Here is a 23,070-nt window from a genome sequence, read left to right as displayed (position 1 = left end):
TACCCCTCTTCATTTGCTGCATTCCCTCCGCCCCTCATCATTCAAATCAGTTTTGTTTTCATCAGGCAACCGACTCTCAGCCTGACCTGTGTGAGCATGTTGCAATATCGCCAGCTTCTGTGTGTTCAACCCAATTTATGTCTACCTGCCAACACTTTCTTCTTATCACCTTTCCCTCTACCTGCACGCATTTTCTTCCCTACTCATATACGTATCTGACTGCTGCGTGTTTGACTTTGTGAATGAGGATTAGAGGTCACTTGAGTGGCCTAGAGGGGAAGAAAAAAAATAGGGACATTTAATAAAATATAAGTGTCAGGAAAGGAAAAATAGACAGAAGATGAGATCTCACAGGTGGAGGCAAGGCATTAGACTCAGGCAGTCCAGGAAAGAAAGGTGATGTGTTAAGTTATTTTACCGAGCAGGGGGACACCTTATAACATTTCTACAATATTTACAATTCTACATCTCGAAATCTTGATAGTTACACTAAATTATATTTAGTGTATTTTCTCTTTTGCATGCCAAGAAAAAGCCCTTGATGTGACCATATGTTTATTTCCTTATGGCCGCTTGATGAAAAATGCATTTTTAGAAGATATGAAATCGCGGCTGCTGCCACAACTATTTGGCCTGAGACTAATGTTAAAGATAAAGCAGCTGAGAGATTACATTAAGTTTGACAAGGTCACTATTAAGCACCACACATACTGTACTAGCCTGTGAGCACTGAATATTATAAGGTGATGTGTGACTATGTGCGGGGAAGACACTGGCATCGTTATCTGAGCCGTGCAGCCTCTGAGGTATGCCACATCCTCCCATACCCTCCCTCCTCCTCCCCCCTGCTCCTCCGCGCGCTCCCCGCCCCGCCCCCGCCTCTCCAGCGCGTCGCATCGCTGAGCGGTGTTCAGCACGGACAGCCAGCCACCGCACGACCCAGCGCAGAGCTCACCTGGCCCCGCCAAGGTATTTCTGTTTTTCCCCTTTTTTTGCGGGCGAAGAAGTGCGGAGCAACGGAGAGCCCTGACGTCACCATGCCAGGTAGAGAGTGAAAGGAGCTTTTGGGTCGTGAGGAGGAGGGGAGTAACACTGCGGGTGTTCTCAGGGTGGCCTCTCCATCGCAGTGAACACCTTTCAGGCTCGGAGCGCGCTCGGACGCACGTACGATGATGGACGGCTGGCCGCCGCTGCCAGTGCTGCTGCTGGCTCTCTTCGCCATTGCGGGAGGTGAGTAACAACTTGTCCGTCAAACGAGCTCCCATCGATGCGCTTTTGTGTGCATCGTCACCTCTTTAGGGCCAAAAGCACCGCGCGTTCGCGCATTCAGGGGATCCGAACAGGGTTTCTTCAAAGTAATCGAGGGAGTGAGTGTGAAAACAAAAGGAGTGGTTGGATGCTGAGGGAGAGAGGCAGACATGCTGAAAATGACTCTTTCATTGCTGTGTCACCATCTTTTTCATAACAGCAGCGAACGCGACGGAATGATGTAGTGGAGAAATATTGCCCACTCCGTATATCACATGCGCATGCAACACTTGCAAGTGCAAATGTGAAACTGAACGTTTTACATTCTAAAACAAACCCTTGGTCCTAATATAATGCGTTTAGAGGCCTTACTTTTTAAAAAAAAAAGCCATGTGGTTATTATTGTTTCACAGTAATATTATTGTATGGAGGTGTGTGTGTGTGTGTGTGTGTGGGGGGGGGGGGGTGCATACTTTTGAGAACAAAGTCAACAGAATATGCCACATGGTGAAGACTTTTTAGAGCATTTAAATGTTGCCCACACATTTTTTTTAGCTGTTAATTGAATGCACCTTAATTAGTTGCATAACATAACACAGTAGGTATGTAAGTCTTTGTGAACGACCCTTTTAAAGCATGAACATACCTCTAAGAAAAACTCTGGGCCACTGTGGCATCAGTTATCCTCTTCCCTCTAAATATACATGAGAGAGACACAGAGAGAGAGAGAGAGAGAGAGAGAGAGAGAGAGAGAGAGAGAGAGAGAGAGAGAGAGAGAGAGAGAGAGAAGAATTATCACTCACTTAGCCCCTTCTCTCTTGCTCTCCATCTCTCTCTCTCATTAACACTGAGGTCTTGTATTGAGTGGGCAGGTTAATGAGAGACCCGTTGAGCTAAAACAACTTCTACATCCTGTCATCAAAGGACAAATGATGTGTCATCCAGCGGTACAGGAAAAGCCTTCGTTTACACTTCATAAATGGCCCTTTGTCTTCATGGAGGACATTCACAGAGTAGATGAGTCTTATTTACGACACTGTTGTTGCAGTGCGTTCAGAGCAAATGAGGTAGGTGTTAAGTGTAAAGCCATTAGAGTGTTTGGACATATTTTACCTCTGTAAATTGGCTCTAATTTGGTGTTAATTTCTGCTCAGTGAGAGTTTGTCCAAAGCAGAGCAGAAAAACACGTCAGCTGATTGGTTGAATTATGGCCGTCTTAATATTTTTTAGCCAATCCATAGTAGTAACAGGGTATAGGCCAGCTCAGTGCCTCTGTTTGTCACTGGCTGCACACGTAACCACACACACTTACACACCTCCATCTACTCTCTCTCTCTCACACACACACACACACACACACACACACACACACACACACACACACACACACACACACACACACACACACACACACACACACACACACACACACACATGCCTGGCCATCTGCCTTGCATTGACTAACTGTTCATCATCACCCATGGCGACAACATGCTCCTGCTTTCTCACTGGCACACATACACTTTGGCTCATTCTGTCTCTCACACAGACATACTCACACACACACACACACACACACACACACACACACACACACACACACACACACACACACACACACACACACACACACACACACACACACACACACACACACACACATATAATGTGAGTGATGTCAATGTAAACTTTGCTCATCGTGTGAGATTAACAGACATACTTTCTTTGGTTTAGCTGTGTGTGCATGTGTGTCTGTGTGATGCTGAGTGTTGGTACTGGTTGAGGTCAAAGGGGCGTGGCTTCGTCAGTCTTACATGCTGGCAGAGAGCACACACAGACAAAGTGCTTACAGATATAAGAACACTGATAGCCTACACACATATTTAGCACAATCTTTAGGTTACGTGCAAGGAACGTCACACAGAAAACTCCCATAATATTGTAAAAGTAGACTTAAGTTAATGTTTGATTTTGTTGATGATACAAAGTACAAAAATACGTGCTAATAAGTGTTTTACAGATATAAAAGCAGATGCAAATAAGATAAGAGTGCACAAAATACACCAAAATTGCACTGAAGTAAAATTAGGTCTTTTTGTATTGTATAACGACAAAATAGAATATTGTAATACATTTTAAAAACTAATTCAAATGTTCAAATTGAACTAAAAATATAAAATATGATTAAATCATCATCATATTGTTTAAAAAACTGCTCTAAACCTGCTGCATAATATTTAGATTCTCAGGGCACTTGATGTTTGTGCACTAGAAAATGCTACCAATATGAAATATCGCTTTAAGCAGCTTCATAAGCATCGGAGTGCTAATGAGTCATCTCCCCTTCAGGGGGAAAATCTGATTAGCATCATTCTCAGAGACTATATACTCAATCCATGTGCAAACACACGTTTGAAAAAGTGAGCACATGGTTGTGCGCACACCTGGGCAGAAACACATTTTAGAGACTCACTACGAGGAATCTATAAAACACATTTTTGTCAAACACGTACTTAGAAAAGACACCATGTGCACAGACGCAGAGTATTCTTATGTTTTTCCTTTGATGGATTTAAAGAGGGAAAAATCATAACTTTACACCTAAAGATGCTAAACAATAACTTCTTACGTAACGCAGCCGTTCACAAAAGGTCCCTCGCGTTTAGTGGAGCTGCGCAAGGGCGCTCAAGGACGTTTCACCACCTGTCTCAGACGGTACTGAGAGGATGTGGCCGCCCTATGTTGTGAGGAGGATGCCTCTTGTCACTTCCCCCTGCAGGCCATGCATAATAAACAGGTCTGTGGTGCTGACTTGACCTGATGCACAGGTTACTGGATATGGAGCACTGTCTGCAACAGTCACCCAAGGACGTAAAGCGTGCTGGGATTAGTTTTACAGTAACACTTTTATCAGCTGCATCTTTAAACGGATGCGTAAGTCATCCTCTTTGTACGTGTAATTGCGTAAGCGCTATAATCTTTGTCCTTTGCTTTATGAATGCACTAAGTGAATATCAACTAACCATTCCCTTGGCAGCGCGGCACTCGAGAAAGTTCTGCTCAGTCTGTTTAGCCTGTCATCACTTTTCTGCTGCAATGTTCCAACCCACTGATCTCTGCAGCATCTCAACCCTGTTGTCTTTACCCATCTCTCTCTTTGTTTCTGTCACTTTCTGTCTTTATCTCGCTCTCTCATTTCCTCTGTCTCTATCTCTTTGGAGTGACTCCCAACACAGAGCAGCAACAGGATCAGATCAGCGGATAGGGGGCTGCATCTGTGATAAGAAATGCACAGCAGTCACACAGCCGACAACATTTGTATGTGAGAACGTGTGTGATCCCGTGTGGGAAACGGTGTACTCTCATGTGTGATTTGTGCAAGACTTCGTGTGTGTATGTGTGTGTTCGAGAGATAGAGAGAGAATGAATGTAGTAGCAGCACAACAACGTGTGGCCCTCGAGATTAGAGGGTAGCACAGGGAGAGCACAGGGGTTTAATAGAAACATAAGCAGTAGAGAGGAAGAGGCAGATAAGAGATGTGTGGAAAGTTAAGAGTTTTAATTCAAGTGTATTTAAAAAATGAAAAAGCTTGACTTACATTGAGGCAAGGGGTGTGCTTGTGTTGTTCTGATGCAGGTGTGTGTAGAAGTGTATTGAGGATAACACAAACCTTCCTCTGGCGTATGGAAGATAAAACTGTAAAAGTGATCTTAAAGTATCTCTGGCCTGGAAAAGTGCAGTAACACTAGAAAAAAATATGTTGATCAATAGAATGTAATGGTTTTGCAGAGAGTGAAAAAATTATGTTTATGATTTTGATTTTCTGCAAGACATTACATAAGCCAAATGTGATCTAGATACTGTACATGTATTGGTGTCAGACAGACAACATCCCATCCCCGCATGTGCAGCTTCGACCTGGTGATAACGTGGCCTCAGGATTTATGGTCATCCAAATAATGGCTCAGATAACAGCAGTTATTGGATGCATTATGCCGTTCAAATGATGTATTTTATTGAAGTCCCTGAAATTTGCACCACTATATTTAGAAAGCCATACCGTCTGTCATCCAACAGCTGAGCTCCTTGGGCTGTAAATAATACAAATAAACCATACTGCATATCCCCAATGTGAGGATTCCTGGACATATTAAATCATAGCTTCTAACGGTGTAGCTTTTCAACTAGTAGTCTTTATCACTGTAACATGTTCTCCCTAGATTTCCCCGGATGTGACCTCTACATTAGAGGAAATTCTTTCCAGAGATGTCTGACTATACTATGGTAGTGGATTTAGCATAATTGGAAACTTTGATGTTGACTAGAATTAGAAAAGGAGCATTTTAGGTTCAAGCTCGAAATTAAATATAGTACATTTTTATGTATGGTGGATCGATACTTGGCCCCACACTATGCATTTGTGATAATGGGCCTAAGACAGTCTGGAGGTTAAGGCCTTGTTGTAACTATGATGATAGATTATTGCTAAAATGTTCACACTACAAAGATATCTAAGTTATGAAATGAAGCAGTCACTGCAGTGATACACAAACTTTGGCTTTTTCACTCAGATCTTTAACTCAATTGATCTTTTATCAGTGTCTCTGCATAAGTCTTGCTATCAAACAGAATACATTATGACAATTATTGTCTGATTAATTAGAAAGTACTTTATGATTAATCGGTCAGTTGGTTTTATATGAAACATCATAAGACAGTGAAAAAGGCCTCATCAAAAATTAACAGACCACATGGTCTTGTTTTGTCCGGCCATCAGTCCAAAACTCAAAGATTTTTAATTTACAATGATGAAAAAGATAGACACAGCAAATCTTCACATTTGAAAAATCAAGAACCAGTGAATGTTTTGCATTTGTGTTTAAAAAAGGACTTTTCTTTTGATTGATTTATCGATTAGTAAACTGATTGTTTCAGCTCTAATATTTGTCCCAATAAAGGATTTTATTTGTGCCATCAGGCTCATAGCCGGTAAAAGGCAGTGCTACTACTTTTCTATTTATTTTCTGCAAATATAACATAAAATCTGATTTTATTTCATATATTTACTGGAGCCAAAGAATATACATACAGTATATCGCTGTGTCAATGCTTATTTACATGAAATAATTATAAAATTGTATCTGTACACGTTTACAAATATAAAGTAGATGATATAAAGGATATAGGATTATAGTTTGAGATTGTAACAGTATCAAACATAAATGGAGCAAATTAAAAAGAGAAAGGAAAATATTTCAAAATGAAGGGGTTGGAAGAGTTAAATTCAAATTGACACAGATAAAATAAATTTGGATCACATCAAATAAAAGAGACTTGAAATAAATAGGAACATAACTCAGATAAGGAAGGGTTTTGTGAATATTAGTATTAGTAACTGCATTAGTGATAGCGTTAGCATTATGGTGTTGCACAGAAGTGAAGTAGATGCATACGTAACGTTTGTTGGTGGCATTGTCATAAAAGTATGTTCCCTCATCATGATGATTCATTAAAAAAAGCCCAAACTCAACTGGCGACACTTTTCTTCTTTGTCGAGTTTGTCAAATTCAGTGACAATAAAGATTCTTCCGCTCTCAGTTAGTTAGGCTTTGTTTTGGGAGTGCTGTGACATTGCGGCTGGATGAAGGATCAATATTAATATCTAATTTCTATGGGCACTACGGTGCCAATTGGGTGTTGCCAGTAGATCAATGGATTTCTTCATTATTGATTTAAGAATATTTCAGCATAAAAGGTCCCAGCTGGAGCCAAAAAGCCTCTTTGGCAGAACGCAGAGCATAAAGCGACCCTATTTTCCCTCCAAACTTTTCTCATTTGAGTGAGCTGTATAAATAGAGATCATCACTGTAATAGTGTTAGCCGGGTAATTCAATTTAGCGCTCGCTTCGCCCTCATTTTCTCCACATTTGTCTTTTATGGCGTGTGTGGACTCTGGTCTCGGAGAAGCTGCAAACAAAGATGATGATGTTAAATGGTCAAACAACAGGGAATTTTTAAAAAAATCAGAAACGTTCTGAGGTTGATCATCACACTAAGATCAATAGCTGTTAAAAAGAAAGAAAGAGTATCGGGTTTAGTGTCGAGTGGTGAAGCAATCGAATATTGACCATACCATCTTGTCTGTTCCTGCGCTGTGTCACTGAGGTGTGTGTGTTTGCATGTGCATGGTGGTGTGTAACTTCCCTCCCTCAAGGGTCTAATGGGGAGCCCTGCTGAAATATTCATAGTGTCACATTAAGTTTGCAATATTTGCACCAGAAAACAACCAGAATACAACCTGAGCTACCAGCAACATTACAACCACTCAGCTCGGTCTTTAGCATGACAGCGTGTCGTATGAAAGAGAGAGATCAGTCTTTGTGTAGAAGCATAAGTAAGTACCATGGATGAGTATGAGCATGTATGTGCAGTGATCATGCTGCTGGAGTGTGTTTTTGGATATTTTTTTATCAGTCTTGTTCTTGAGATAAGAATAAACCAGAAAAGCTCTCAGTTTTGGTCTCTAATTGGTCTCAGTGTCGTAAAATATTAGTTAAGACTTTCATCCTGAGCCCATGCATGCAAAAAAATTTGAGTAAAAAAAACCCTGACATTATGAAGACCCAGAGTGGATATGTAAGCCAAAATTGCACGATGCTTTTTTTAATCGGCTTTTGATTCAGATTTGTGTAGGATACAGACTTTTATTCTAGTAAATTGATGCGGAAATATTGAAACTGTTCAAGCATTTTAACAGACTAGGTCAAAATGTCAAGATCCTGCAAAAATATGAATCTGAATGTGTTTTCAGACCTACACAAAAAAAAAAATAGTTGTTCCTTGGTCTTTTGAAAGTTTTCAGATTTCATCAACATCAAAGAAAGAGAGTTGACGGAGATGATGTTTGAATTGAGATTTTGTGATAGTTTTATTGACGATAGTTCCTCGTCGAGGTGAAAAGTTGTCTGAGAGTCTGGCTTTGACCTCAATACTAGCATAAAAGTTCCCCCCTGCAACTGGAAACGATAAACAGAGTTAAAGACAAAACACGGTGTACACCGCGGCTACACACAAGCACTATGCAGAGACACATGCAGCACCGCCACTGCCCTCTGCTAAAATCAAACGCACCTGTAAAGAAAATACGGAAAGTTAAAAATAGTGATAAAATCTCATCTTATCTTGTTCTCGTTAACCCAATATCATGCATCGTCTCATCTCGTGAGCTGAGTCTCTCCTCACAACCTGATTTTACAAACAAAAGTCTTTATGCATCCAATAAACTGGGACAGTGTGGCTTTGGACTTTGGTTTGGCTCATTGTAAAGTTGGTCTTTTCAGTAAATCCACTCAATTCATCTTGGAGTGTAATTGCGGCGAAAAAGTATCCCATGGTCTCTTTTGGCATGAATATACATCAAATAAGCCATCGAGACAGTTTTTTTTGTCGATCACCTATTAACAGAGTAATCCTGGAGAGTCGCTAGCAGCCAGACATGGCTAACACTGAGTAGCTCGGGATGGAGTGCTGAACCATCCAAAACTGCTTTTTTTAACCACTAATATTGGTCAAAACCGAATGCACTGGAGTTTAGTTCAAGGAGGAAAGTATTGAACTGAACTCCCTTTTATGTGTAGGGACTGTTATCATGCTACCGCAGAGGTTTGGTGCTATTTTAAGCACAATTAGCGGTTAAAAAAAGCCATTTTGGATGGTTAAGCGCTCCGCCCCGAGCTACTCAGTGTTAGCCATGTCTGGCTTTTAGAAACCCTCCAGAATTTCTCTGTTAATAGGTGATCAACGAAAAAAACTGTCTCGATGGCTTATTTGATGTATATTCACAGCAAAAAACCTTCACAGTGGTGTAGTTGGAAGCACTGTTGCCACAGAGCAAAAGGGTTCGGGGTTCGGATTGGGCCCATCAGCGTCAGCTTTTTCCTGCTTCTCCAGCTCTTCCCAAAGTCCAAACACATACCGATGTCGGATTAATTGGTGATTCTAAATTGCCCTTTTAGGTGTGGATGTGAGAGTGAATGGTTGTCTGTGTCAGCCCTGTGAAAGCCTAGGGACCTGTCCAGTGTGTACCCCTGCTGGGATTGGCTCCAGCGGCCCAGTGACCCCAACCGGGATGCTGATAATGGAAATGAATGATGGCAGCTACTTAAACAATATGATATCAAAAATTCAGGGGAATCTGCGTTTAAACATTTGGTTGAGATACTTGAGATGTCAGTTGGGAGCAAATTCCTTGCTTTAAAAAGTATTTTTTTCTTTCAAAGATTTAAGTGCACAGACGCTTCAGGATGCTTGATATAATGTAAGATATAAAGCAAATATAATCCTTCTCACAAATTGTGCTTGTAAAGGAAAAAAGCTGTTTATCATTTTGACAGATTAACAAGACGTTCAATATGTCACGTAGTTAGTTTGAGCATGAACCTACCATTTACATTATGAGTATGGCTGATGGAAACGGAGGCCTTTTCTGCTTCATCATTGTTTAAGTGAAGTGTATTAGCTTTCTGTCTCATCCAGCATTGTTATTGCCTTGGGCTTCTGGGAATAATATACATTACTCATATGGTTCAGGCACAGACAGTTGTGTTTATTTCCCTCATGAATATGAGCACACAAAAAGACACACACACAGACACACACAGAGACACACACACACACACACACTTACACATATAAAAGGCGGTCCACAATAAACAACCAGAGTGCTACACATGTGCTGACAGGATGTGTATTGATGGTGGTGGATTAGCGAGAGAAGGGGCAATAAATGGACAGTTGCTGTCAGGAACAGGGAGATGGAGATAACAGGAAGGATGAGAGTGCGGGAGACAGTCAGGGGAGCGAGGAGAAAATACAGGCCTGCTCAGATGATGGCAAGACAGAGAAAGTGTAAAAAAAAATGAGGCGGAAGAGACACGATGCAACGCAGAGCGAGATGAAAAAGAAGCGAGGGAAGGAGGAATTGCGTGTTTAGTTTACAGACACGGATAGAGTCCTCATTGATCCGGAGACAGAGGCTATCATTCCTGCTCAGTGAACACAGCAGTGCTACAGGGCAGGAGGGAGGCGGGGGGAGGAAGGTGAAGATCAGGGGCAGGAGGGCGGAGCATCAGAGGAGCAAAGAAACGGATGGACATATGGTAAAATACATCAGTTTAGTACATTTAGTTTATATATAGATTTGTAATTTCCAGATTTCTATATCGCTGATGCAAAAAATCACAACTTTTAAAAAAATCTGTACACAAATAAAAAAGTACCTTTTTTTCTTTTTGATCATATTTCCTCTCATGTATACATCCTTTTTTTCCTTCTCGTTGTTTTTAGCTTATATATTGAATCTCTCAATACAACTGTCAAAGCTGCAGCTGTGCACTTATGCTCATCATCAAATGCTCATCACAATTTCCCTGAAGCCTAAGATGATGTCTTCAAATGTCTTGTTTTGTTCAACCAACAGACCCCATTCAATTAATATATTCAGTTAGTATAAAAAAGAAAAAATGCAATAAATGCTTACATTTGAGAAGCTGTAATATGGATTGTTTGACATTTGCGACATGTTTTTTTTCCGGTTGTTTTACTTCAGCGCTACTATTGATTACACTTCAGTCAATTTTTAGATTTAGTTTAGTTGACGATGCATGTTTAAGAGGATAATAAAGGTGTAGGAAGGTATAGTTATAGTAATAACTAAAAGGTATAGTAATAGAAAGCGTTTGACTCAATAAACAAACATAACTGAGTGTTATTGTTTGTTTTCCTGCACAGTTTAGAGCCTCCTACTGTAAGTAGTAGGTACAAATATGACAACATTACGCAGCCTGTGTTTATCTTGAGGGGGAATGTGTGAGGGAATTGTGGGACGGTAAAAATGCAGCACGGGAGATAGCAGATGCCAAAGAGGCACGGAGTCAGTAGCGGCAGAGAGAGAGAGAGAGGAAGGAAGGAGGAGGTGCAGAACAGTTGTTTCTCCATCTATTGTCTCTCAGTAAAATGCCTCCCCTCCTGTGTGTGCTGTTGTGACATTTCTGCCCGAACTCAACCGCTCACGCAGATACGAATACAGTCTGCTTACAGATGGAGGGATGGTGGACAGGGAAGGAGAGAGGGAGGGGGGAGGGAAGACAGGGGAAGGGAAGTGAGAGGTGGAGTGAAAATAACCCAAAGGTACAAAAGACTGGCAGTTAGAGAGAAGTGCAACACAGCAGAGGAGAATACATAGAGACAGAACAGAGGCACAAAGAGAGCGATAGAGACATTCAGACTGGTTGACTCATTTTTATGATGTCAGATCTTGTAAGAAGTGTGTATCGAGCTGCGCTGACGTGCTCCAGCCAGCAGTGATGAGTAATGCCATGGTTCAAAAGCTTTGTATTCCTGATACACATGGAGAGCCGGCTCTCAATGCTCACTACAAAGTCTGATGATGATGATGATGATGAAGATGATGACGACGAGGTGTTCTTCTCATTACAGGAGGCCTCGGGGCAGACACAGAGGAGCGGTTGGTGGAGCATCTCTTAAACCCCGCCCACTACAACAAACTGATCCGTCCTGCGACTAATGGCTCCGAGCTGGTTACCGTGCAGCTGATGGTGTCTTTGGCCCAGCTCATCAGCGTGGTGAGTGTGCCTCGGGCTCGTGTGTTTGAATCTGTGCGCACCTTTCACAGCATTGAGAACGATCTAATATGTTGGTCGTTATTTAATTTTGATGACACATAAAAAGGACCCCGAAAGATGGAATTAATTACATGTAGAAGGCATTTGTAAGGTGCAAGGAGTGCACTAAAGCTGACTAATGCTGTTCTCCCTGTTCTCTTGACTCCACTGAAATGATTTGTACTCAGGTCTCAAAAGGAAGTTGTTTAAGGATAGAAATCTCAAGTCAATTTGATAATCATTTTGTCCTTGGGCCGAGGCCTGATCTGTTCTGTTTTATTGAAATCTATTCAGAGCATTTTGAGAATATTTTCATAGCTGAAATTGGTAACTTTCTATGAAAAATATGTCTTTTTTTTTCATGTTTGCTGAAATTGTCACTATGTCTGGACAGCACTATGAGACATTCTGTGAAAAAGTCACGTGCCTCTGCTTCCCCCTGCTGCTCCCTGAGTGCTCCTAACGGCATCGGAAAGATTTCACCATGACCGACCTAAAACAACCAATCAGAGTCGAGGAGTCTCTGACACAGTGTCCATGACCGTTCTGAATTCTGATGAACTGTGAAACTAGGCAGCACTGATCATATATGAATCAGTGTCATAGCATTGCATTTATCGCGCATAAAGTGTTTTTAGCAACACATTTTAGTGTACCGAGAGAAAGTTTGTGACCAAGTCGAGCCAAATGATGTATTGTGTTTTTTCTGTGTTTGCCCTGTATGTTGTTTTATGCCATTGTAAAGCACTTTGTGCCTTTTGTCTGTGAAAAGCACTATACAAATACAAATTACCTACTTACCTACTTACTTACTTACTCACGTACTCACTTACTTACTAGTAGTAGTTTGCCGTCTTGTTTCAGATTATGGTTCAGACTACAAAGCCTCTGTGTTATTATTTTATTACCTTCATAAGTGAAGGCACAACTCAAGTGCTTTCCTCTTCCTTTGTGATAATTGTCATTTTCCCCCGGGAGATAGACAGAATTGCATAGTGAAAGCAAGGCTTATAGGGAACCAATCTAAATGCTGCTGGTGCCATTTTTTCTACAGCCATTACATTGTGCAATCAATAGTTACTTCATAATGATGAGTTTAAAGAGAAAAGTTATCTGAAATAAAATAAAAGAAATTTGGCATTTTAAAAGTTTCGTCGTCGTTGCTGTCGGTATCCTAATTCAACTCCTAAAAAATCCACCCAAAATAGGCAAACAATTAACGAGTATCTTCATTTAAAAGAAATAAAGGACATAACAGATTACATTAAATATTACACAAACAGATTTACAGATTTTGATTGTAACAAACAAGGTGCCGGATCCAATCAAATAGGTGGAGTTTGAACTATACGGGCCTTTAGCAGCTATGAAAGAAGCTATCAAGTTGCATATCGCAAGCTTGATAGCATCTACAGACTAAAAGTCAGGATATCTCAATATCTCAATTTCATGCAATTTAAAAAATCTGTCACTCACTTTCTTCAGCTTTTTGGAAGTGCTGTAATGTAATGTATTGGTCTTCTTTTTGCAGCACGAAAGAGAGCAAGTGATGACCACCAATGTCTGGCTAACACAGGTGAGACTTCCCACTTGTCTCCTCATCTTGCCATCCTAACATAGTCAACATTCTGCCACAAGGAAATGAGGAGATAGAGATTTTTCAAATGAACTGAAGAACGAACAATGAATTACATTTTTTGATTTTGGATGGTTTACTGTAGATTTCACAGCTTCACTGCCAGGTCGGTGGAAGTTTATCACACACTGCATATATGTACCCCAGTATACATATGTATGATTTACATTATATAATCAGGCCACAGTGTTATTACACCAGTAGACCATAAGCAGTGGTCCAGTTACTGCAGGGGACAGATGCATCCCTGTTTTCTATTATGTTTCACTGGCTGTAGCTGTGCAGAGTCTAATCCTGCATGTAGAGCAGCAGCCTTAAGAAATGACTTGACTGGTGAAGTGTCAGACAGTGAGAGAGACATCAAACCATACGCGTCCTCCAAAGCCCAAAATCTGACAAGAGAAATATGAGAAGGGAGTGGAAATTTATGAGCAGGAAACAGATTTGTGTTTTTAGTACATCCAAATCCCAGGTAACTGATGATACCTAAAGGTCTTTGCACGAATGCTGAACCCCTATTTCCTCAGAATTTGTCAGTTTGTGGGTTTTGGGTGAGACCTACCATTACCTTGCCCTGTGAGTAATGTGACCCTGACTGAGCTGTGACCCTCTTCTACATGGCTGACTCTCTGTATGCTTACAGCTGAGGCCGATAACATGATAGAACATTTAGGTGTACACATTTACACGCACTAGGTATACAAATGCATTCACCCACACATCGTCAACATATGTGCTTGTTTTAGAGGGCAGGTGTCAGAACAAATTACACAGATGTATGTTCAATTTGGATATAAATTTAGATCTATATGACACATTTGTGGATGCTGCGTTTCTGATTGGATTGTTTCAAGCTTCATGCATTTTCCGTCTTATGTTCACCCAAACACACACTCACACTCACACACACACACACACACACACACACACACACACACACACACACACACACACACATACACACACGCTTGCGCACGCACAGACACACACACACACACACAAATGCACCTGAGCGAGTTAGGATTCATGACTTCTAACGGAGCGTAGAATGGCCATCAGTGCTTTATGGATCCCTTGCTATCGGTAAGCAAGGGAGCCAAGGACAGCTGTCCTGTGCCAAGACATATTGTAATGACCACAATGCATCACAGTTACTGCAGATGACCTAGCATGAACATACAGCTCTAACATGTCCATGACATAAAAGAGCCAGACAGGACTGCTGTTGTAGGTCACAAAGGCTTCAGTGTGGCAATGTCAATGACTGGCCCACGGCATTCAGAATAAGATAACGCTGTCTTTTACACAAGGTTACACAGAGGACTCAAAGATGTTTGCTGATGTACACACATGCCGTACTGTACAGTAAATGTCATTCTAATCACGTTGATTGGTCTGTGGCTGGGTGCATTTAAAAGACCATTCAGGGTCGGGGTTGACATGAGCGCCACTCTCTCTCTCTCTCTTTGGCTTTACAGTTAAAAGTATTATGTAAGCGTTAAAGGGATCCACAGCACAGGATGTTCCTCAGGCCCGTGATGTGTCATATCAACCATTGACTGACTGACTGACAGACACAAAGACGCACAGACAGATCTTCTCCTCTCTGCTCCTCTCAAAACGCCTTTTTCGCTGCTGCGTGATTGGCGCATAAATGATTTTCTTTTTTTATTGGCCCTCAGGAGTGGCAGGACTATCGTCTGACTTGGGTCCCTGAGGAGTTTGATGGGATGTTGAAGGTCAGGCTGCCATCGAAACACATCTGGCTGCCTGACGTGGTGCTCTACAACAAGTGAGTCACTCCCTTCTGAAGATGCACACGGGGTCATCATGGATGCATGCACAATCATAAAACACATACATTTCTCATATTTAACAGATATTGTTTTTAAGCCAACTCCTCGGTGATTTGATCCAGCTGCCACCATTGTAAGTCACTTTGGATCAGAACATCAATTAAATTATAGAGGTTTCACTGTGTAATACATGCAGGCCTGCCACACATGACTGAATATGTCCACTGTAATCTGTTCATATCACTCATGCTACATTGCTATACAGTACCTCCAAGTCTCATGAGACACTTCAAAGATGGAGTCATCTGCACTGCACACCCAGATAGATACATGTACAGTAGATGCATACAGTTAACTGTACAGTTACATTAACATAGGAACCTTTCTTTTTTTTTTGAGTTGTTTTGAAATGTTTATCTCTTTATCTGCATGCAGAGACGCTTCGGTTCGATTCTAAATGACAGTTCCCATCCATTGCACACTGAGTTTCAGCTTGTCCCCTCAGGGCACAGGTCCTTGTAAAATAATGCAAATAAGTGCATAATAAAGGATTAGTAACCTACTTATAATAGGTGCTTATTAAAATCTTATAATCTAACAATAAAAATTTTTATGATGCTATTTGATCACATGGTTTAATTAACACATACTAAGGTTAATAAGATCTTATGAGGACTTTATTACCACTAACTAACGCTTATTATAAGGACTGTTTTGTTCATTTGTTAAAGGAACATGGAAAATATATGCAAAATCACATACATGTAAACTAATGCAATTTTATGTTTGGTGCAATTACCTGTTATGCATTGTATAAACACAAAACCCTTCACATATGCAATGGAAACTTGCTTTGCTAGTTTTTAATTACAGTTATCTTGAATGTCTGAGGGAGGTTCGGATGTAGACCACTTGTCTCAATGTAATGGAAACTGAGTGTCAGCCTGCAGTATGTAAATCAGAGTACAGTGATCTGTCTGGCCTTCTCCTCTTTCCGTGCCTCAGTCCTTACTTTACTAAAGATTAAAAGATCTCTGGATAAAATGATCACTTTAATCCTGCAAACCCCCGACCTGGACACGCTATCCTCCCGGTCCTCTCCACTGGAAACAGCAGCACTAGAGCTGCTAATCTGGAAGAAATTTGATTTTGTAACTAAATTTGCAGGACAGTTGGTGTTTCTAAGAGTGTACTTTGGCAGGTGGGTCAATTGTGTAATTGGTCAAACATGATGAATTGGGATTTTTCACATGTCACATCTCACAGCATTAGCCACCATTAATTAGTTATTTTGCCAAATGCTCGAGTTAAATGGAAATTCAGTCTACAGCTTTAATGTTGTCAGCTGACTTCTGACCAAAGAGTCTAATTCGAGCTGACTGACCTGTGGGCCGTGTTTCCTGTCTAGACAATGTGTTAGTCCTTGTGTTTGTAGAAGCAGGTGTGTGTCTGTGACCCTGCTGCCCTGAGGCGCCTCAAATTACGGTAACCTCCTCAGCCATGTGTGTGTGTGTGGTCGCCCTAGAACTATTAAATGAACCCATTTTGCATAATAAGATGCATCATGCACAGGGGGGAAACATCTCATTATAATTCTTGTTTACAAAATATTTATTTTTAGAATTGATTAATCACACAAAGATTTGACTCTTTTTTGTCTTTTTCTCTCTCTCAATCTCACACAGTGCTGATGGGGTGTATGAGGTGTCATTCTACTCTAACGCGGTGGTCTCCCATGATGGCAGTATCTTCTGGTTGCCCCCGGCCATCTACAAATCCGCCTGTAAGATTGAGGTCAAGCACTTCCCCTTTGACCAGCAGAACTGCACACTGCGCTTCCGCTCCTGGACCTACGACCGCACCGAGATCGATCTGGTGCTCCGTGCTGATGTGGCCAGCATGGACGACTTCACGCCCAGCGGTGAGTGGGATATCATCGCTCTGCCAGGCAGACGAAACGAGAACCCAGCTGACCCCACCTACGTGGACATCACGTACGATTTCATCATACGCAGGAAGCCTCTTTTTTATACCATCAATCTCATCATCCCGTGTGTGCTCATCACCTCGCTGGCGATCCTGGTCTTCTACCTGCCCTCTGACTGCGGAGAGAAGATGACACTCTGCATCTCCGTGCTTCTGGCTCTCACTGTGTTCCTGCTACTGATCTCCAAGATCGTCCCCCCCACTTCACTAGACGTCCCTCTCGTTGGGAAGTACCTGATGTTCACTATGGTCCTGGTCACTTTCTCTATCGTCACCAGCGTGTGTGTGCTTAATGTACACCACCGCTCACCCACCACACACACCATGCCGCCTTGGGTTAAACTGGTGTTCCTCAACAAGCTCCCCGCCTTGCTCTTCATGCGCCAGCCCAGGAACAACTGTGAGCGCCAGCGGCTGCGCCAAAGAAGAAGGGCCCAGGAGCAGAAAGAGGGTGGGCGAAGCGGGGAAGCGGGGGCCTTGATGGTGGGGCTCGGGCTAGGCAACACCGGTGGGAACGGAGGGGGAACCTCCACAGGGGTGTTTGGCAAGGAGGACAATGACCCTTGTACCTGCTATGTGAACCGGGCGTCTGTTAAACAGTTTGGAGGGGATCTGGGAGGAGCAGGAGGGGGATCCATGGATGGTCTCAACAGGGTGAGGGACGGCCGGGAAGCAGGCTCTGGAAACCTGCCACGGGGGAAGCAAGCAGCAGGAGGTCCTGCTCTGACTCAGGCACTACTGGCTCAAGCTTGTCCCGGCTTTGAAGAAGCCGTGGAAGGAGTACGCTTCATTGCTAACCACATGAAGAGTGAGGATGATGATCAAAGTGTGAGTATAAGATTTTTGTCTATAAGTTACCATTTAAATCATTACAATAATAGTCTCTGTTTCCCCTCATCAGAGCCTGACCAGTACTGGGGCCTTAATAACAAAGCATCTTACGGCTAAGAGTAGGTCTTCACCTGCCTATTTAGGAGTAACTCTTTGAAAAGGGGCATTTCACGCCTAAATTTAGGACTCCTAACTTTTTAAGATATGTGTAATTCACAAAGCATTTTAGCGTTAAAAGTAGCTCCTTAATCTATTAAAATCCACTCAAGGACTTCTAAGTCACTAAGAGTAAATCAGGAACAACCTAACATGGCTGCTGCAGTCAGCATTTTGGAGAGATTAAACAATAGTGAGCTTTTAAAAAGGTATCGCTTTAATCAAGATGGCAAAATGAATGTGGTAGAATTGGTCAGGGATGACATCACATCACCAACGAATAAAAACCCAATTCATCGCAGATTTAAGTTGTTACAACTCTCCGCTATTTGGCCACAGGAAAATGCAGCTGTGCAACGTAGACAATCTTAGCATCTCTCAGCCGTCGGCCATGGCCTATCCAGACCCCACATAGTGAAGCAGTTCATTCACTTCCCCATTGAAGTGTTTCTATCATAAATTCACTCTTAGGGACTCATTCCCTCTTAGCCAATCACTGTGGGCATAGAAGGTATGAACATGATATCATCCATAGCAACAAGTTCAACCCCGCCCTCTAGTCTTAGTGTAGGAGTCCCTCCCACTCCTTAGTAAAAGTTTCAGAATCTTTGGGAATAGGTTTTAAGAAATTACTCTTAACTAAGAACTGTTAGTGATCCTTTGGACAACTCTTAGTGCTAAGATACATTTTTTGTGAATACGTCCCCTGGACTTTTATCAGCCAACTCTGAATTTCCCTTCAGCTTCCCCTGAAAAAAACCCAAAATAGCCTGAAAATGGAAAAACAGTCAGTGACTACCTGTGGAGCATTTAGCAGTTAAAGAAAAAATATTCTTGTAAGGTAAAAAAAATAATGAATAAGGGGCTAAGAATAAATACTGGACTTGCATTTGTCAGGTAGCCAGAGACACAAATGCTAATGTTGCCACCATGGTTTCCACATGACTACTAGATAGCAACTGTTAGCTGGTCCGTCCACTATATCAACGTTATAATGTGATAATGTCAACGTTTATTTACAGCTTTTTGCTCTGCATCCAATACATAAAAAAATTGCAGTTTGACTAGATTCTTTAAGTTAAACATAAAAGAGGAAAGTGGTGCTAATGCCAATAAATCCTTTATTGCTGCAGTTTACTGCTCCACAATTTCTTGCCAACACACTTTCTTACCGATATATCCGTGATAAACAGTTACCAGCCCACCAGTGTATCGCTTAGGCTCTCGTCCATATTAAAATTAATTATTCTTTTTTTCCCTGTAGAGATAAAATCATAGCATAAATCATCTTACTTTACATGTGCAGGTTACGTAGTATAAAAAGCTTCCTTTCAGTGCCATATCAAGTCGCAGTGACGATAGAGCGGCGCAGCGATCCTGTTTAGCTTTGCTGTTTGAAACGCATGGGGGACTACACCAGAGAATGAGCAAAGGAGACAGATCTGGTGACGCAATCATGGCTCTCTGAATATTCAACACAGACATGTAATTATAGCAGCGGCATGACGTGTGCATAGAGAAGGAGTGCAAATGGAGAAGCGCTGGAATAGAGGAACCAAGTGGATGAGGGTGGCATTTTCTTTTTTAACGCTTTTCCTCAAGGCATCTTAGGAGACCGGCCTTCTCTCCTGGAATGAAAGAAACTCACACAGGAATTAACAATCCTCTGTAATTCTTTCCATCATCAGCATAGCTACCATCCCGTTGCCATGCCAACCGCTTTAAAATCCTCCCTCTCCTGGCACGATGCATGGCACATCAGCCCTTCCCCTCCTCCAGTCATCATCACAAGGGGTCAGCGCACCCCTCTGTTTCTCCGCCCTCCATCACTCTCTCTTGTCTCTCACGTCCTTCTCCTCCTCCTTGACTGGCGTTGGACCTCATCAGTGCTGTGTGCCAGAACAAGTCTCCGCTCACATTAACCCCTCACCTCTATTAACCCTCTGCATTAGGAAAGGCAAGGGGGTAGTCAGAGAGAGAATGAGAATGATGTGATTCATCTTACCTTATCTTGAATCCCTTTTGTCCCTCCCCATCTACAGGTGAGCGAGGACTGGAAGTACGTCGCCATGGTGATCGACCGCCTCTTCCTGTGGATCTTTGTGTTTGTGTGCGTCTTTGGCACACTGGGCATGTTTATGCAGCCGCTCTTCCAGAACTACACAGTCAAGACCATCACCAGCTCGCCAGGCTGACCGCTCCCAGGCCCGAGAACACGCTGACTTGAAAGCTCCCCTGACCAATCAGCACAGCAGGAAGAGGGCCGGAGTCGGGGAGAGGAGTGGGGGTGGGGGGAGCGAGTCTGGGTTTTATTGTGTCTATTGAACTGGAAACCAGAACTAGAACTGAACAGCCATCACGCCCATTACCTTTATAGTAACGTTTTTGCAATGAACAACTGTTTTTTCTTGAACTAAGAAAAAGGAAATCACCATCATACTCTTACCTGCAGTTTTTTGTCCAGATGTGTAACGGACTGACCTCCCTTTTCTGGTGGAAAGGTCCCTCCCTGCTCTCCTCTAAAGCCAGTCAGGGAGCGAAAGATGATTTACTCCTTGTTGAACCTCACGCCAGCCTATCAACACTTTCCGCTCGACGCTGACTGCTTAATTGACACATGACATGCCCGCCTTCAACTATGACATTACTCATCATCAGTATTGACCGATGTCAGAGGGAGCTAATCAGAAAGGGAAGGGAGGTTCATATCCAGGTTCTTATACATTTATTTTTTAGTTGTTTTTTTGCCTCAAATCCACTACATCAGTGAACTGATTCAGTATATTTTATCATAGTATAGCGGCTTACCACAGAATAGCATTAGGAATATATTATTAAGATTTCTCTATGTGTTAGCTCATGCAAAGGGTCTGTTGCTGATAGAGAGACTACGATGTGTTGTATGATTGTATAGATTAAACAAGAATGTGATATTAACTGTACTATACAGCCTGTGATGCGCACACTAACACAATATGTGTACAAGCAACAGATTGTGAAGGAAAATATAATGGAACGGAATTGAATTAAAGAAAGAGCCAGGTTGCATTATGGGATGAAAAGGGTAAAGTAATAGATGCGTGGGCAGTTGTGCACACTTAATAGAGGACAGCAGCAGCTCACTGTGCCAGAGTGCACAGCTGCAGTGAGATGAGTTCAGCTCCAGAGAAACTGAGGAATCTGAGCCAAGATGGTGGATAGGTCCTTTCATGTGATGGGCAGTGGAACATATTTTCCCCCAAGGAAGCTCAGTTGAGATGGAGCAAAGATCAATATTGGAAAAAGTAACATGTAAATCAAATTATATTGATGGATAGAAGGGTATTATATCATGGAAATCAAGCTAGTATGTGTAATTAATATGTAATTTCATATTTCAGTATGTAATGTTCAGAACATACGTGTGTGTGTGTGTGTGTGTGTGTGTGTGTGTGTGTGTGTGTGTGTGTGTGTGTGTGTGTGTGTGTGTGTGTGTGTGCGTGCCCGACATCCCAGTGCATTATCGCATCTGTCAGATACGATGTTCAGAAGAGCATACTGTATGTGTCTCCCTCTCCCTTCTATTAATCTCTGGCAACTTCTCTCCAGTTCTCTCTCCTTTATCTGGTCTTCCATGGACAAACACATTTCTGACATTTAGTCCAATTAGAATAATGATTGCCTACATTTTCTGAATGCCTATTCATTAAGGCAGTTTTCCTTTTTCATCATGAACAGGCTGATTTGTCTTATTACCGCAATCTTACCAGGTTCTTTGACAACAGAGCGAGAAGCGAGAAGCAAAAGGCCTTTTCAGGCATGCAGAGAGCAGGGCTGAATTAAATTTTCAGTAAACAAGAGAGAAACGAAAAGAGGGCCAACTCTGAAGCCCCCGCGCTAGGCTATAAGTTATGGATGCAAAAATCATAAGCAGAAAAGAAAGGAAAGGTAGTAGTGCTAATGTTATTTACTTTATAATGATGTTGCAGACTGAAAAAATAAATAAAAACAGGATCATCTGATCACAGCAAGCACAATCCAGGAGGAACAAAGAGGGATAGGCCTAGACAAAAGACTGTTAGTATTGTCACTCCATCAGAAAGTCACTACAAACTGCTGTCTAACCCTCAATCACTACCATGGCTGTGAGTTTCCCCCAGCTTTTTACGGTCGCGTGGCCAAGTCTGCAGCTCAGCTCAGTTCTGGTCTGGGAGCTGTCTCTCTCGAGGATGGAATTATACACAAGGGGTGTAGGGGGGAAAGGGGGGTCCCCAACAGTTCTCGGACGGAAGTGTGAAAAGCCTATCAGAGACCTACGAAAACTGTAGCCTGCACGGCTCCACACGGACAAAAGTGCTGCTGTCCGCTCTCCACTTTTTTTCTCTCTTTGACCTTTCCACTCTCCTTCCTTTCTTCTCACTTCCTCTCCCGTCATGCCCCCCCCCCCCAAACTTTCACCCTTCTCCTTCCTGACTCTCAAATCTGCTCCTGTGCACACCTTAACCAGTCCAATAAAGGTTATAGGTTCAGATTAATCAAAGTATGTGTCTGTGTGGCATGTTTTTTTACTCTCATACATGTAACCTGTGGGCAATTACTGTTTTTTACCCAATATTCCCATTAATCTTACACCACAGGATAGAATGAAAGAAAGAAAGGTTTCCTGGCTTTCTAATATCGAGGCTGGCAACTTCCTTTTTTATATACACACACACACGCACACACGCACACACAGACACACACACACACACACAC

General features: G+C 42.1%; 1 protein-coding gene across 1 annotated transcript; it reads left to right on the top strand.

Annotated features, from left to right (window-relative positions):
• Positions 1-1,168: 1,168 nt before the first annotated feature.
• chrnb2 (cholinergic receptor, nicotinic, beta 2) lies at positions 1,169-20,531 on the top strand (the record flags this gene model as incomplete). Its single annotated transcript, XM_083917957.1, has 6 exons — positions 1,169-1,230; positions 11,747-11,892; positions 13,463-13,507; positions 15,250-15,359; positions 17,049-18,177; positions 20,379-20,531. Exons 1-6 carry the CDS (start codon positions 1,170-1,172, stop codon positions 20,529-20,531), a joined length of 1,644 nt encoding a protein of 547 aa, XP_083774083.1. The 5' UTR covers position 1,169.
• Positions 20,532-23,070: the final 2,539 nt, after the last annotated feature.

Source organism: Echiichthys vipera (genome assembly GCF_963691815.1).
Source record: "Echiichthys vipera genome assembly, chromosome: 8".
NCBI lineage: Eukaryota > Metazoa > Chordata > Actinopteri > Perciformes > Trachinidae > Echiichthys > Echiichthys vipera.
The sequence above is the reverse complement of the archived record's forward strand: the minus strand, read 5'-3'. Positions and strand labels throughout refer to the sequence as shown.